The sequence below is a fragment of the Dipodomys merriami genome, unplaced genomic scaffold (assembly GCF_024711535.1).
Source record: "Dipodomys merriami isolate MVZ:Mamm:240054 unplaced genomic scaffold, mDipMer1.0.p SCAF_5, whole genome shotgun sequence".
Taxonomy (NCBI): domain Eukaryota; kingdom Metazoa; phylum Chordata; class Mammalia; order Rodentia; family Heteromyidae; genus Dipodomys; species Dipodomys merriami.
This window is the reverse complement of record NW_027206068.1, coordinates 71,095,413-71,111,025: the sequence shown is the minus strand read 5'-3', so window position 1 is coordinate 71,111,025 and position 15,613 is coordinate 71,095,413. Positions and strand designations below refer to the sequence as shown.

The 15,613-nt window shown below is 41.5% G+C and overlaps 1 protein-coding gene across 5 annotated transcripts in view; it reads left to right on the top strand.

Annotated features, from left to right (window-relative positions):
• LOC138809888 (TRPM8 channel-associated factor 1) overlaps positions 1–9,124 on the top strand; it is a 36,274-nt gene extending 27,150 nt beyond the window's left edge. For 3 of the 5 annotated variants that reach the window (XM_069996949.1, XM_069996951.1, XM_069996950.1), the window contains exons 6-9: positions 461–700; positions 1,642–1,979; positions 3,243–3,493; positions 6,587–9,124. In XM_069996949.1, the coding sequence (XP_069853050.1) occupies positions 461–700; positions 1,642–1,979; positions 3,243–3,493; positions 6,587–6,596 (839 nt within the window). In that variant the 3' untranslated portion in view covers positions 6,597–9,124. Of the gene's footprint in view, positions 1–460; positions 701–1,641; positions 2,007–3,242; positions 3,520–6,586 lie in introns of those variants that run through there. The other 2 variants (XM_069996953.1, XM_069996954.1) reach the window with 2 other exon arrangements.
• The last annotated feature ends 6,489 nt before the right edge of the window (positions 9,125–15,613 follow it).

Here is a 15,613-nt window from a genome sequence, read left to right as displayed (position 1 = left end):
TATATATACATACGTAGACACAAGTGTGTATGTATATGTATGTGTATATATAGATATATGGGTGTAGACAGATAGATAGATGTATGTATCCATCCAATAGGGATATCAGAAGGATGGAAAGAAGAGGGGATGTGGCTATTCATGACCTGGGTGTTCTCCTGGAGCCCAGGTTGTATATTTGAACTTAAAGGATGTGGTAAAGAAGCCGGGCGTAGGTGGCTCACGCCTGTCATCCTAGCTACTCAGGAGGCTGAGATCTGAGGATCACAGTTCAAAGCCAGCCTGGGCAGGAAAGTCAGTGAGACTCTTCATCTCCAGTTAACCAGCAGAAAAGCAAGCGCTCACCTTGATTGAAGAGCTCAGGGTCAGTGCCCAGGCCCTGAGTTCAAGCCCCATGACCAACCAAAAACAAAAAAGGATGTGGGGTAAAGTGTGTCAAGCTCCATGGCCTCTTTTCTAGGAGAGACATCCCAGGAAGAGTGGAAGAGGCGTATCCAAGAGCACCCAGGTCCCTGGGGTGAGCTGGCTACGGACAACATCATCCTGACAGTGCCAACTGCCAATCTGCGTGCCCTGGAGAACCCCGAGCCACTGCTCCGCCTCTGGGACGAGGTGATGCAGGCTGTGGCACGGCTGGGAGCCGAGCCCTTCCCGTTGCGTCTGCCTCAGAGAATCGTGGCCGACGTGCAGATCTCAGTCGGTGGGTGCAAATCCCTGTCCGTAGTACCTTCCTTGTCTCCACATCAGGTAGCCAGGGGGGTAGAAATGTTCTGCTAGCAAGGTGTAGATAATTAAAGGATGAATTAATAGAAGCAATTAATTAAAATCAATTAAATAATCATAAATAAAAAGTTTAAAGGAAAAATTAATATCCGAAATCATAGTAGCGGTCACATGTTGTGAGCTGTCAGAGGCCTCCAGAGATGTCACCCAAGCCTTCAAGGTATCCCGTGGGGGTAAAGCGGAGGACCTGGACCTAGCTCAGAGTTAGAAGACACTGAATCTTGAGCTCTTTGCCTTTGGGTCAGGGAGGCTAAAAAATACGGGTTAAGGGTGTACAAGCCTTAAGGAACCAATGAAGGTTTTCTTGGCTTGCATGCATCATTACTATTCAGCATCAACCTGAGCAACTCCACATGCAATAATGAACAGTCTATGAGACTGCTCATAGAGCTGAATTTTGAGAAGATGATATAACAGTGTGGGCTTATATGGATAAGGTGCCATCATCAAAACGAAAACCTCCAATGCCGCCCTGAATGGCCATCTGCACCCTGCCTCCTCCTGCCTCTGTTGTCCCGCTTCACGTCGGAAGGCAGGTGGAGACACTGCTGCAGGAGGAGCATAGGAATGGAAGTCCCAGAACTGGCTGAGGTGGGAAGATCAGGAGTTCGAGGCCAGCCTTGGACTATAGAATGAGTTCCAGAAAAACTGGGTTATGTCACAAGATGCTATCTCAAAGAAAGAGAAAAGGAATTCTGGAAAGATTTGGGTTTGGATTGATTGCCCTTTTGGAGCCTGGCAGTTGCTGAACGCTGTCTGGAGCTACTGGGTATTCAGGAAGGGAAATGGCTCAGAGTATTTCATGAGATGAGCAGTTCAGCCATGACCCTCTCCTGTCCCCCTCCCCCGCCTTTCCAGGCTGGATGCACGCAGGGTACCCCATCATGTGCCACCTGGAGTCAGTGCAGGAGCTCATCAATGAGAAGCTCATCAGAACCAAGGGGCTGTGGGGCCCGGTGCACGAGCTGGGCCGCAACCAGCAGCGGCAGGAGTGGGAGTTCCCCCCGCACACCACCGAGGCCACCTGCAACCTGTGGTGTGTCTATGTACATGAAACGGTCCTGGGCATTCCACGGAGCCGTGCTAACATTGCCCTGTGGCCCCCTGTGCGGGAGAAGAGAGTTCGAATCTACCTGGGCAAGGGGCCTAATGTGAAAAACTGGAATGCATGGACTGCACTGGAAACGTATTTGCAGGTACTGGGCAAGAATCAAGGGCAATGAGGGTCCATGCTGTGGGGACCGCATGTTGGATGAGATGATAATTCTAGGGACCAAAAAGACCTACCATCACACCTCGGTAGGAATGTACAATAGCAGAGAAAGCACTGAGGAACTGTAAACCTATTTGCAGGGCCAAATACAATACTATTAATACGCTTACTCTCACTGGCTTTAAAAGCCAGCCATACCTGTAGTTAAAGCCAAATGCTCCTACTCAGTAGCTATTGAACAACCTTCCTCACACACACACACTATATATAGGTTATGACCTGTTTCTTCCTTAGAGGAGTATATCAGTTCCACCTCTTGTAGGCAGTCCAAGATTCCTCGCTGTCCTGTGCCTGGAGGTTGGCTTGTTGTTCGATGCCCCAGTTCTCTGTCCCAGAGGCCTGGATCAGCTCCGAGGCCTGGATCACTATAGCCTCAGCTTAAGGCCAGGATGTTCTATTCTGGTGTTTCCACCTGCCAGAGTATTTCTCTGTCGATTCTCTCTGCTGTGAGAAGGATGTAAAATGGCGAGGGAGCCCCTGCTTTCACCTTAGTGTTGGTGTTGCTTTGCCCCCAGGAACAAACATTCCTCATCCAAAAGAGACTTTCCAAGTGCCTCTCGACTTGAAAGTTCTGTCACCCTGACTAACATGAGCTTTTTCTGTGGCTTCGGGGAACCTACCTCTTTCTAAAATTGTCATTTAATTTTTCGTTCTGGATACCTAGACTGTATCATTTTCTGCTTCTAACTAACTCTTCTGCTTCTAACTAACTCTGCTTCTAACTAACTTTTTCTTCCAAAGGCCATTTTATTAGCCTTGTGCATTAATGCAGAGCTCTAATTCATGAGCTTCGCATTACACCAAGATAGGGTTGGGAATCTTCCAGTTGTTGGAGTTTAACGTCACAACTACGAAAGTTAATGAGGGTGGTTCTACTTCAGCCCTCGTGTGCTATTCCATCACTATCTTCACAATCACGAGAAAGATGAATGATATGGGTAGAAAATATTGATGCTGATCATTACAATTATTGCTATAACCGTCACCGATGGTGTCTGCTTTGTGCCATGCACTGTGCCAGCCCCAAGACCGTATTTAAAATTTTGCATGCCACTGAGTCCAGGATGCAAAACAGAGAGGCCAGTGATGGATAGGAAGCTAATGGTTAGTGTGTTCAATACCTCAACTTTGTATTTGCTGTCTTTGTGAGTTGGATGTCTCACTTACTTCTCCCCTCTCTTTCTAGCTTCAGGAGGCCTTTGGTTGGGAGCCATTCATTCGTCTCTTCACTGAGTATAGAAACCAGACCAACCTGCCCACAGATAATGTGGACAAAATGAATCTCTGGGTCAAGATGTTCTCCCACCAAGTACAGAAGAATCTGGCTCCGTTCTTTGAGGCCTGGGCCTGGCCCATCCAGAAGGAAGTGGCTACCAGCCTGGCCTATCTGCCTGAATGGAAGGAAAATATTATGAAATTGTACCTCCTCACACAGATGTAAGGAGTGCCCATCGAGGTGGCAGGTAGAGAGGTTTGGGGAGGTAGCAGAGGCGGGGATTTACTCCCCTACCTCTGTCCATGAGGGTCCTGGCCTTACCTTCCTAGATCAGTGCCCCTGTGTCTTATGACCAACTTCTGTCTCTAGGAAGTGGGTTAAGAACACAGCAAGACACGGGTAAGAATTCTTCAGGAACAAGGCCTTCTGTTGGTTCATGAGCCCTGCTCTTTTACTCTTAGTGGTCAGATTCTTTCCCGCCCCATATTGACCCCATTCTGAGAGCTTGGGCACCTGTTTCTAGATTTATTGGCCTTTGGTCCCTCCTCCCAGATCGTAGCTAGAGGGTGGTTCTTAGCTTGGCATTCTGAGGATTCTCTCTGGGCTTCTACTTGCTGGTCAAAAATATCACCATAGATCTCCCCTTTAAGACAAATTTATTTTGTTATCCAGACAGCTCCCAGATGACTCACACATTTTGTAAGTTTACAAAGCTCTTGAAAAGCAGCCTGGTATAGTGGGAAGAACCTAGATCCTAGCTTTTGGGAAAGTCACTTAGAGAGTGTACATTTCCTTGTGTGTGAAATGGGTCTCACAGGAATCTCCATGAAAATTCAGGCGGATGGTTTGAAAGACTTGGATGAACTATATATACAGTGCATACTATCTATAGTGCATACTATCCTAAGGGGTTGTTTGATTTCATGCTGCCCCACAAAATGGGGAATCTACTGCTTTCCATAGCTTTGCAATTAAGATCCTCATTTCTACTAGTGTAATCCTAGAGTTCAAGTCCTGGGTCTTTCACTTATTAATTGTATGGCTCTGAAAAATCCTTTCACTTCTCTGTGACTCAGTTTCCTCATTCTATAAAATGGGATCTGCTTCACAGGATTATTGTGAGGGTTCAATTGTGTACAACAGAAAGGGTAACTAGAACAGCACCTCAAAATTAGTAAGAATAGAGGGGAAATCTTGGTTAGCATTTTAATCTAATTAGCTCAATATCATTTTAGAGCTAGACTTAACTTTTACATGGAATTTTCACCTAAATACATAATTTTTCATTTCTTTAAACTGATACATGGAAATACAAAAATTATCTCTAGTTAGCCACAAAAAAGACCAAAAGTGGAGCTGTGGCTCAAGTGATAGAGCACTAGCCCTGAGAAAAAACACCCCAAGGACAGTGCCCAGGCCTGCACACACACACACACACACACACACACACACACACACACACACACACACACACACACATCATGCTAATGTGCTAGATATTATGTGATGTTTGATATGTTTATGCATTCTGTAAAACATATCTGTCTCCTCAAACACCTGTCATTTCTTCACAGTCTAAACATTAAAAATCATTTCTGAAATATATTTTTAAATATACAGTTCAAAACTGAAATATAAGTTGAAATGTACAGTTCATAGTTCTTTTCTATCCCACTCATTTTATACCACACCCTGCAAGGATTCTGGTATGTTGCTCTATGAGTCTAAAGACATTAAATTTAGAGTAGGTTTTGACTGGTTGGTTGGCTTGGTTGAAACAGGTCCTTGCTATGTATCTCTGACCTCAAACTGTATTCTTCTTTCCAAGTTCTAGGGTCATAGGCATAAGCTACCTATCGCTTTGGCCCTAGTTAGCTATAAAACGAAACAAAAACCACATTGTAAAAACTGCCAAGAAACAAAAACAAAAGTTCATTAGGTTTGGTTTCTTTGGGGCCAAATTCCTTCTTTAAATCCACAGTGGAAGTCTGTGTAAAAACCAGAACAATTCCTCAATGCTATTCATCCTTCACAAACTGTAGACATCCAACTTCTTCGTAATGGTGTTCAGATTTCATAGTGACACACATTCAGAACACAGTCTCTGTCAAAAGTCACTTGCCACACACATCTTACTTTTGGAACAAAATAGAAATAACCCAAATTTATCTAGTTGCCAAACATTCAAAGATGTTCCAGTGTCCTGCTATCTTTTCTTTATAGTTTTAACTAGAATTGTGCTCTAGGATTGAGTTTGCAGGCATCCAGCTTTTTTTTTTTATTAGATCACTTCTTTATTTACATAAACACCATTTTTATTTGCTTAATTAGTAATTTGGAGAATATGTAGACATTAAGATTTGAACTACATAAAGTTTTTGTGTTTAGGGGAAGGGAGGGGATTTCTTCATCATGTCATTTCTGAGTTCTGTAATTATGTCCCCTTATTTCATAAACATCTGTTGTTTAGATTCCTTGAACTTAGGTGTTGAATATTCACTCAACATTGAATTGCCATTAATTATGAAGTGTTGAGTATGTGCCAGATATTGAGTCTTCCTTTGTGTACATTGTTTCATTTAATCTTCACAATAATTTCATGGAGATAGAAACCATTACCACTGCCATTTTTAGAACGGGAGAACTGAGTTTGCAGCAAATTACATAAGGCTGTATTGCTAATAAGTGGAGGATCTGTGAGTTGAACCCAGGCATCCTGGTTCCAGACCAGTTATAAATAATTACAGTGCTTAAATACAGAAACCAGTCAGCAAACAAAAGGACCATTATGCCGTAACATGCCAGAGTTTTTGGCTCCTTATATTTACTCCTCATCTAATTTTAGCAAAGCAAAAAATCCTTTGCTTACACTAAATGCCAGCCCAAAGGAAGAATTAAAGATGTTTCCAAATAAGCAACACGTAAGGCGAACCCTTTCCATCAGACAAGTCTTTTAGGTTCTGAGCCATTCAGGTTTCAGTCATTTTCTCCAGAGTGCCCTGAAAAAAAAAATCCTCTAGTTTATTAGATTTTGAGTGATGGATTATTTTGGTAAGTGCCTGACACCCTCCCCCTAGGTCCTATGTATTGCATGTTCTCAGGGAGGAAATTAGATCCTCAGCCTTTCAGAATTCAGTTTTATCCACCCCTGCCCCCTGCTTAATCCATTCTCAGCAGTAAATCCTGGGAATCCTTTAAAATTTAAAAAAAAAGCAAAGTTATCTATGTTACACCCCTGTGTGAAAGCCTTCAATGGGACTTCCAATTTAAGATGATGGACTGAACATGTAAGTTTACCTCCCCTCCTTCCCCAGGCCCCACTGAAATTGAAGTCCAAGAAAAACAAAAAGAGAATTGAATCTCAGCAAAGGAAACAGGAGGCATTTGATTGGAGAAGATCTCAACACCTGTCCAGAAGAGAGAAAAAAACAGGAGGAAGTATGGTAATGCATGGAACGAAGGTACCTTTCAGACAGAATATACGCTGGTCTGAACATCATAACCCCAAAGAGACTTGAACATTGAAAATGTCTATTTACAAAAGAGTTGTACCAGTTGTAAATTTGTTCCCTATCCTATTCTATTCCAACCCTTGTGCACAAAACACAGGCAACCTATTCTTGGTAACAGTTTAAAATTCATTGTCATTGTGGTTGTATGTATAAAGGAGTTGCATAAACTGCCTAAGGAGAGGTAAGAGTTGGTGCTGCAAATAAAATTCTTTCTGTGGAAATGAGTGGCCCCCTAGCCTATTCCCCAACTCTCTACTGAGAGTTGAGACCGATAGTGAAGTGTCCAGTTACAGAAGAAACTTGCTGTTGAAACAGATCCAAACACAGAATCACAGAAGAAACCCATACCAATTCCTGAGAAGTCAGTACTTCACATTTAAGCTTCAGTGTGAATTTGCATCTAGGGATTCCCAAACATGGAGGTGAGGAGGGAAGAGAAGGGAGAAGTATAAGGAAAATAACCATGTAGAATTAAAGGTTTGAAAATTACTACCAACACTAGAGGAAATTAAGTCAATGAGGGGAAAAATATGACATAAAATTCTGTCTCTCTTTAGAGAGATTTTACTACCAGAAAAAAAAAAAGAGAAAACTCAGAATAACAAGAATCCTTTGAAGGTAAAATAGAACTGCCAAAAGTATTCATTTGGTAGACCAGGCTGAAAAGTGAAATGAAAGAAATCTCCCCAGATTCACAGCAAAAAAAAACATATAGACAGAAAATATGAGGAAAGGAAGAGACATAGACAACCAATTATATGTAACCATTAGGTTCTCTAGAAAACATGAAGGAAGAAATAAAAAGGAAAATAATTGAACTGAAAAAACTAAGTCTCCAGACTAACAGACCAAAACAGCCTATACACCTAGGCACAATCTGATGAAATTTTGGAATACTAAAGAAAGAGGGAAGATGTTAAAGTGGCCAGAGGGGAAAATTAGGTCATCATAATTAGTTCACCAAAGCAGAGATGAGAAATAGACCACAGCAGAATTTTCAACAGCAGCACTGATGCTGTAGGACAATGGATCAGTGTGTTCGCATAGCTTCTGGAAAATTTCAGTACCCAGGATTGCATGGAAGGCAGGCTTTCAAGACAAGGCCAAAGGCATTTTCTGGCAAGCACGTTTTCAGTAAAGTTTTCAGTTTAGTTCCTCAGTAAAGGTCCTAAAGACCTCCCTTAGGACCTTTACTGTGGAAGTACCTTGAGAAAGTTCTCCAGAGGAATGAAGATGGAAACCACAAAAAAGGAAATAGGATATAGAAAACAAAAGGCCTCTCCCACGTTATCTTGTTCTAGAGCAGTGGTTGTTCCAAAAGAATGCATGAGTCCAGAGTGATGGTTATTCCCAAGGATTTCTGACTGTAGAGTTACAATTGCCCAGCAGTACCATCTTGAATGAGAGCACAGTCTCACCTCGGGCTCTGAAAAATACGCATTCTGTGCCATAGTATCCATGAGACACTGGGATGATTGAAAATAAAAGACACACATTCTTTAATCAACAGAAAGATAGACAAATCAGAAAGGTGTCAAGAATCCAAGGCTCAATGATGAAGAAAAAAAAAAAGTGAGTACCTGACTTGGCTTACCCATGAGTCTAAGAAGAGAGTCGCGTTGACTTTGGCGGTAGGTACATTTCCTTTCCCTAGGTACAGGTATGGCGTTGGGTGTGTATGAGAGAAAATATCTTGACTTTTGCTTGTCTCCCAGTGAAAACCATTTTCATAGCCAAAATAATGGTAATAACTGTGTATTTGTCATCCATGTTCTGATCTGTCAACAAAGCATGGAAGGCTTACTTTCTGATTCCGAATTGAAGTTGAAAGTGATGCTGATATTCTGAGTAGAAAGAAAGCAGAAAGAGGTTGAGATTTAGTGGGAGAGGGGAAGAGAAGTGGAAGGAAGAGTAGGATATCACGTATGTATTCAAAATGGGGAGGAAATAAAGGTATATCAACCCATGCTATACATTAAACCAATAGAAACACTAAACAGACATGTCTCTCATACATTGGAAGGAGAAGAATGGGCAAAGGAAAACGGGAGATATGTAAGTTAAAATCCTTATCTTTTGTAATGAGGAATTATTAAAGATTGAAAATTGTTCTAAAGTCCATAAATCAAGAAACTTATCGTTGAAACGTTATTTAAATGTAGGAAGTTAGTGGCCAGAAGATTCAAAACTAGATAATTGTGAAAAGCATCTAGGGCTTGGGAGTAAGGAAGACTGGCAAGGAAAACTGTTTTTCATTTCAACTCCTTCTGTACTATTTAATTTTGTACCTTGTGCATGTGTGACTTTGAAAATGTTTCTAATAAACTCAAATAAAAATTCTTCAGTGGCTTCATATTGACTTAAGATATAACAGGACCAAAATCCTTGCTTTGCCTTATAAAACCTTCAAGTTAACTATCTGTTGAGCTGGTACTAGGGCTTGAACTCAGGGTCTGAGTACTATACTTAGTTCTCTTGTACAAGGCTGATGCTCCACCACTTGAGCCACAGTTCCACTTCTGGGTTTTTTGGTGATGAATTGGAGATAGAGTCTCACAGACTTTCTGCCTGGGCTGGCTTTGAACTACAGTCCTCAGATCTCAGCCTCCTGAGTAGCTAGGATTACACACATGAGCCACCATCAAAATATATGGATTTCCCTGACATATAACTCAGCATATAACCTAATTCTTCAGTTTTAGCCACATGAAATACCTGGCAATGATTCAATCATACTTTTCTCATGTTTCTGTAGATGTTATTGGAAAAGTGAAAGACTTGTGCTGTTTGCGCAATGTCTGATTAAACAGGTCTACGACTATTTGAGTGAAGGGATGCTCATGAGGGCCTTCCCTGAAGGATGCCACAGCTAGTGTTTTAGCTGGGAATCATGCTCTACTGCCTCTTATTTTGGGAAACATTTCAAGAAGAACCATATGAGACTACAATCTCTTCTGCACTCTTGTCCATTTAATCACTCTTCAGGTTTTAGTCTTTCATGATACCAGCTGGCATCTGAGGATTTCTGCCCATCTGTCAGTTCCTTTCCTATGTTCTTTGCCACCTCTCTGTACTTGGTCATCTGCTTACAGCTGTTCCCCTACACGTCACCTATCCTATGGAAATCTTCAGCCTACCAAGCTTCTTATGCCCTGCTTTCTTAGCATCTCTTCCTTCTCCATTTTCATTAACATCTCTGGTTGAAAATAAGTATTTATAACAAAGCCTTTCCTTGCCTGAACTGGCATCTCCTCTATGTCCCCTGCATCCTTCAATTCTGGAATAAGGACTTGCCTCACAGAGAACAGTTCCTAGATTGTTATTGTCATAAAAATAATCCAAGTTCTTTTCTGTCTCCCACCATACCACCCTGCACCCTGAACCCTGGTAAAGGGGAAGTAAAATACACCATGTATTTACTTTCCAGTGTTGTTGAACACAGGGTTATCTGCAGCCCTCTGGTGAGTATTAGCTTTACAGGAAATAATTCTGAGGCAGTATTTTTTAGAAATCTTTCTTATGTACTCTTCCTTCATAGGTCAGTCACTGATATACTTAGACACTAAGTATGTATGTAATATACATAATATATAGTATGTATATATATATATATATATACTAAGCATATACACTTAGTGTATATATAGTGTCTAAGTATACCAGTATATATATAATATATAATATATACTTTGTATATATACTTAGGGTCTAAGTATTTCAGCACTCTACCCCCAAGGCCACAACCTCATTTCCTGTATGGAAGTGTCCTTACAGGCTAATAGACTAATAGTTTAGGCTAGTGTGGCTTTTCTATTCCTTGTAAAACCTAGGACCCCATTGACTTCCTTCTGGAAAAAAAATTACTTGAATTATCTCATTGGGTGGGGGGGGTCAATCTTTTGTATATGGAGGATAAGAAGTAGAAGGTGATCTTCCACTTCCCAGAGACATTTCTTCTCAACACACACACACACACACACACACACACACATGTATGCACATACATATATACACACTTGCATATATGAACTCATGCACACACTTCCATGTGTAAATCATTTGGACTCATGAATTTAATGCTATGGAGAAGCAATTCTTCAGTGTTCTAGTCTCTGGATGGGTGGTTGGTTTCATAGCTAGTCATTATTTTAGGAATAAATTGAATAGATGAGAGATAAACAGGTGGAAACAGGTGGGACAAAAGGTAGAATATAAAGATAGGAAGAAATAAGCTATAAAGTGATCATTGATGACAGTATCAGGAAACAGTTTATGTCAATACCAATATGTGCACCTGAGAGCCATTAAAAAGTTACTCCTAAGCCAGGTGCCAGTGGCTCATGCCTGTTATCCTAGCTACTCAGGAGGCTGAGATCTGAGAATTATGGTTCCAAGCCAACCTGGACAGGAGAGTCTGTGAGACTCTTATCTCCAATGAACCACCAGGAAACTGGAAATAGAGCTCTGGCTCCAAGTGATAGAATGCTTAGCCTTGAGCAAGAAGAGTTCAGGGACAGCACCCGGGACCTGAGTTTCAAGCCCCACAACCAACAAAACACAAAATAAGTTACTTCTGTTCATTTGAAACTCAAATTTAAAAACATGAACTGCTGACATTTTGATAAAAGATTCATCTTTAGAGATTGCCAAAAATTATTTATGAACCTTCCAAGTCTGAGTGTATTCCAAGAAAATTAAATTGAGACTGTAAGGTAGAACTTGTGGGACACATGCTTATTATTTGAGGATGAGATGATCAAAGATACAAATACAAAATTCCTTCTAGGAAGGGGCGGGGCAAGGAGAGGGGTGAGGAAGAGGTCCCAGGACACAAGGCCCCTCTCCTTCCCAACAGCACTTGTAGCCCCAGGGCCCAAGAACATTCTACAGGTGACATCCATGCCCAGGGCGGTTTGAAGGGTCTGTGCCTTCAATGAGAGCCAAGAACCTGGAAAGTGGTGCTAATTCACTTTAGTCTGCACTAAGGTAATAAGCCGAGGCACCAACTCCAGCGTTAAGTTTTTTCAGACACTGAGTTTCTATTTTTTTTTTTTAATTTATTGTGAAAATACCATACAGAGGGGTTACAGTTACATGGGCAAGGTAATGAGTACATTTCTTATCAAGCATTGTTGCCTCCTCCTTTGTTTCCCCTTCCCATCCCTTCCCATCTCCCCGCTCCCCCCCCCCCCCCAGCCTGGCCAAAGTTGTTTGCTTTTCAACCTAACGACTTGTACATCTCATTGTTGCAATGGGTCCACCTGTATCCCTATTTCCCTATTTAAATGGTTTGTTTTTGCTCTTCCCCTCCACAAATTATACCAACATCAAATACAATGAAAGCAGGGGTTATACCGTGGGGGAGGGATATACAAAGCAACAAAGAAATCATCTTATAAATATGTTGTTAGGTGAAATGAAACCCAAGATAAGTATTCAATTTTTTTTTCTTTCTTGCAATTGATTGCCTGTTTTTATACTCTCTGTCTTCATAGCTTAGTGACCCTCTTTGGCAAAGGAAATAATAGGCCTTCATTAGGACTTTTAATAATTAATCAAAAGACAACAGACCATATGAGCTTATTATTTGTTGTTCTCACTAGCTGGGGCAGATTTAAACCTCAGCTCTTCATAGGAAATTAATTATTTTAAAAAAAAAAGAGGTAGGCAGGCGGCTCACAGATGTAATGTTAAGAATGACTTTTGGCATAAATCCTATTGGATCTACAGTATTGGGGGGGAAATAAGGTAAAAAGACACTCCCCTCCCCTGGTCCGTCCCTTAGTGGAGAAAGGAATTTCATCATAGCTATCTTAGGGACACTGATTTGCTTCAAGACACCCTCTGTCATGGCACTCCTATTGGTTCCAGACATCTGTGATACAAAGCACATAAAAATGTAAGTTTATCTGGTGTCAGTGGCTCACGCCTGTAATCCTGGCTACTGCTCACGAGGCTGAGATCTTAGGATCGTCATTCAAAGCCAGCCTGAGCAGGAAAGTCTATGAGAGTCTTCTCTCCAAATAACTGCCCCAAAGCCAGAAATAGCCTTGTGGCACAAAGTGATAGAGCACTAGCCTTGAGCACAAATGTAAAGGCCCAGGCCCTGAGATCAAGCCCCAGGACTGATACACAAAAAGGTATGTTTAGCTTAATTTCAAAAATGCAACCAGAGGAGGACATCAAATACTTTATAACTCTGAGCTTGAACCGGCCCCATCAAGAGAAGCCAACACCAGCTTCGTTGCTGTTGATGAAAAAGCAGGCAGAAATTTACTCTTGGAGAGAAACTGTGCTATGATTTAAGCATCCCTATAAGCATACTAAATAATGAAACATGTCATCGGTTAAGTCTTTCATAAATAATCTTAACTTTTCCTTTATTCCCGCCATGACACCAGTTTAATAAACACACTGGAGAGTTATGTGAGGATTACAATGATAAAAATTGTTGTGTTCTTCTTGGATTCTCTAAGAGGCAGAAACCAAAACAGGATCAGATTTGCATGAGGCTTATGATGTGATAGAATATGGAGAGAGAACTGCAGGAGGCTGGGAGCAGCACCAGACTTTGGTGTAGATTTAACCTTGGGAAGGAGAGAAGAGGAAAGAAAAGCTTACACTGCAGTGCGAGTCTCGGGGAGTCTCGTGAAGGCCTCTGGGGAGTTCTTGAGCCCAGAGTATCCATCCACAGAGTCCTCCGTCTCCTCACCATCATCCTTCATCACTGGCTGGGAAAAACCCTTGGGCAGCATGGCCTGGACACCAAGGATTCCAGACCCCACCAGCTGGGGCCACCTGACACGCACAGATCCCGCAGTTGGAAATGTGAGAGCAGTATTTTGTGGCCACTACATTACTTCTTCTTAAAACAGCTGTGGACACCTGCTGCGGATCATCTTAAAGAGTGACTCTGTAAACCTCCCCAGTCACTCAGGTCAGGAAATGGACATAGGTGGACCCGACATCTCTGTTCCTAAATTAGAATGAGGCTAATCCTTTCCACATTCTTAATGCCCTGAAGGGAAAGAATCTACAGGAACACATTAAATTAAAGTCACGACTAAAAATAACTGAAGGAATCCGAAGAGTAATTCATGATGGCTCACAACTGGAAAGCATTTGTAGGAAGAAGTCCCTGAGCTCACTTTAGTGGTAAACTGAAATGACAGCACAGACACTTGAACAGAATTTGACCCCCAAACATTAAACAGTGTGCACTGGTAGCAATAACTCTAGTTTCTGTAGGTGCCTTTAGTGTGCTGGATAATTAAGTATAATATTGTTTATATAGTTATGAATAACCCAGGAAAAGCCCCTCATGGCAATGCAAAGGATATATGTTTGTTTGACAGAAGCTAATATATATCTACTTACCTTTACAACTTGAAATAGCTTCATTTTCTCCCAAACTTCTTAAGGGAGAGGTTGACTCTACACAAAACTAGGATTTGGTTTAGAAAGAAGATAGGATAGGGAATAGATGCTGAAGAGGCAACTATGATGTTTATTTACTATGTGCTGTTTCTTAAATAAAGACTGTTGGATTCAATCTGTACTCCTCAGTAAGGCCCATGACAACCCTCAAAATCTGGCTTAAATGTCTCCTTGTAGGTAGTCCTGTCAACACATGGCCATGATGATGAACTCTGGTCATCTTTCTCATGTGTATCTCTCACTGAGCAACCTCACAGCGTAATGCCTTCCACTCACCCCTGCCCACAGATGACATCTATTAAGATAGATAGATAGACAGACAGACAAGTCCAATCAGATGAATGAAGTAAGAAAATAAAGTTAAGACTTGAACATCAACAGGAGAAAAATAAAGTAGCAATCTAGATGGGAAATTCAGCAAGGAAAGAAATTAAAATTGCACTAAAAATGTGGAAACATATTAAGTAAAGATTCAATATAATATAGCAGAAAGACTCGTCAAAACTAGGTAAAACCAAAGATAGATGTTCAGGATCAGTTAAATAATATTGACCGTCAACACTGTCTTTATTCGGCAGGTCAACAGAGAAAAACCATTCAAGCATAAACTAAAGCAACTACTGCCCATCAAGCCAGTACTGCAAAGGATACTTGCAGGAGTCCTACACACGGTGAGGAAGAAAGCGGGTGGCAAACAGGAGAGCTCTGGAAAGAACAAGTTTCATTAGACAAACAGGAGAACTGGGAAATCACCAAACAAGTCAGTAAACCAAAAAACTAGGATGAATGGGAGAGAAAGAACAAACAACACACCAGTTAATCAGAAATCAACAAATGCAATAGTCATCCCAAGGTAAGTGTCTGTATACCTCAAGTAAAGTTGTTTAGACTAGTTGGATTGAGATTAAAAACGAAGATCCAGTGATTGTCTGCCATGCACAGAAAACACTGCACTGACAAAGCCAGACAAAAATGGAAAATACAGAAATCATAGAACCAGCAAGTCCGACCACGTTCACTTCGGGCCAAAAATCAGCCAGCAGAGCTCCAGCAGGTCACGATCTATTGATAAAGGCAGCAATCCTTCAAGAAAATAGGACGATGGTGAATATCCATGTACTCAATGTTGGTATATTCCATTTCATTAAACAAATAGCGCTGATTATTAAGTAAAAGGGCCAGGGGGCAAATTTTAAAATTCCTAGTATCAAAGAAAAACACATAAGCCACCACGTACCACCAGGCGACTCTCATAGTGTATGGCTGAGGGCCAACACTTAAAAACAAAATCAGAGCAGTCTCTGTGTTGGTGGCTCAAACCCAAGTCCAACCCTGGGCGAAACTCCAGAGATCCTGGGCCACGTCTCAAGTCACAGAAGGCCTTCTTAGCAC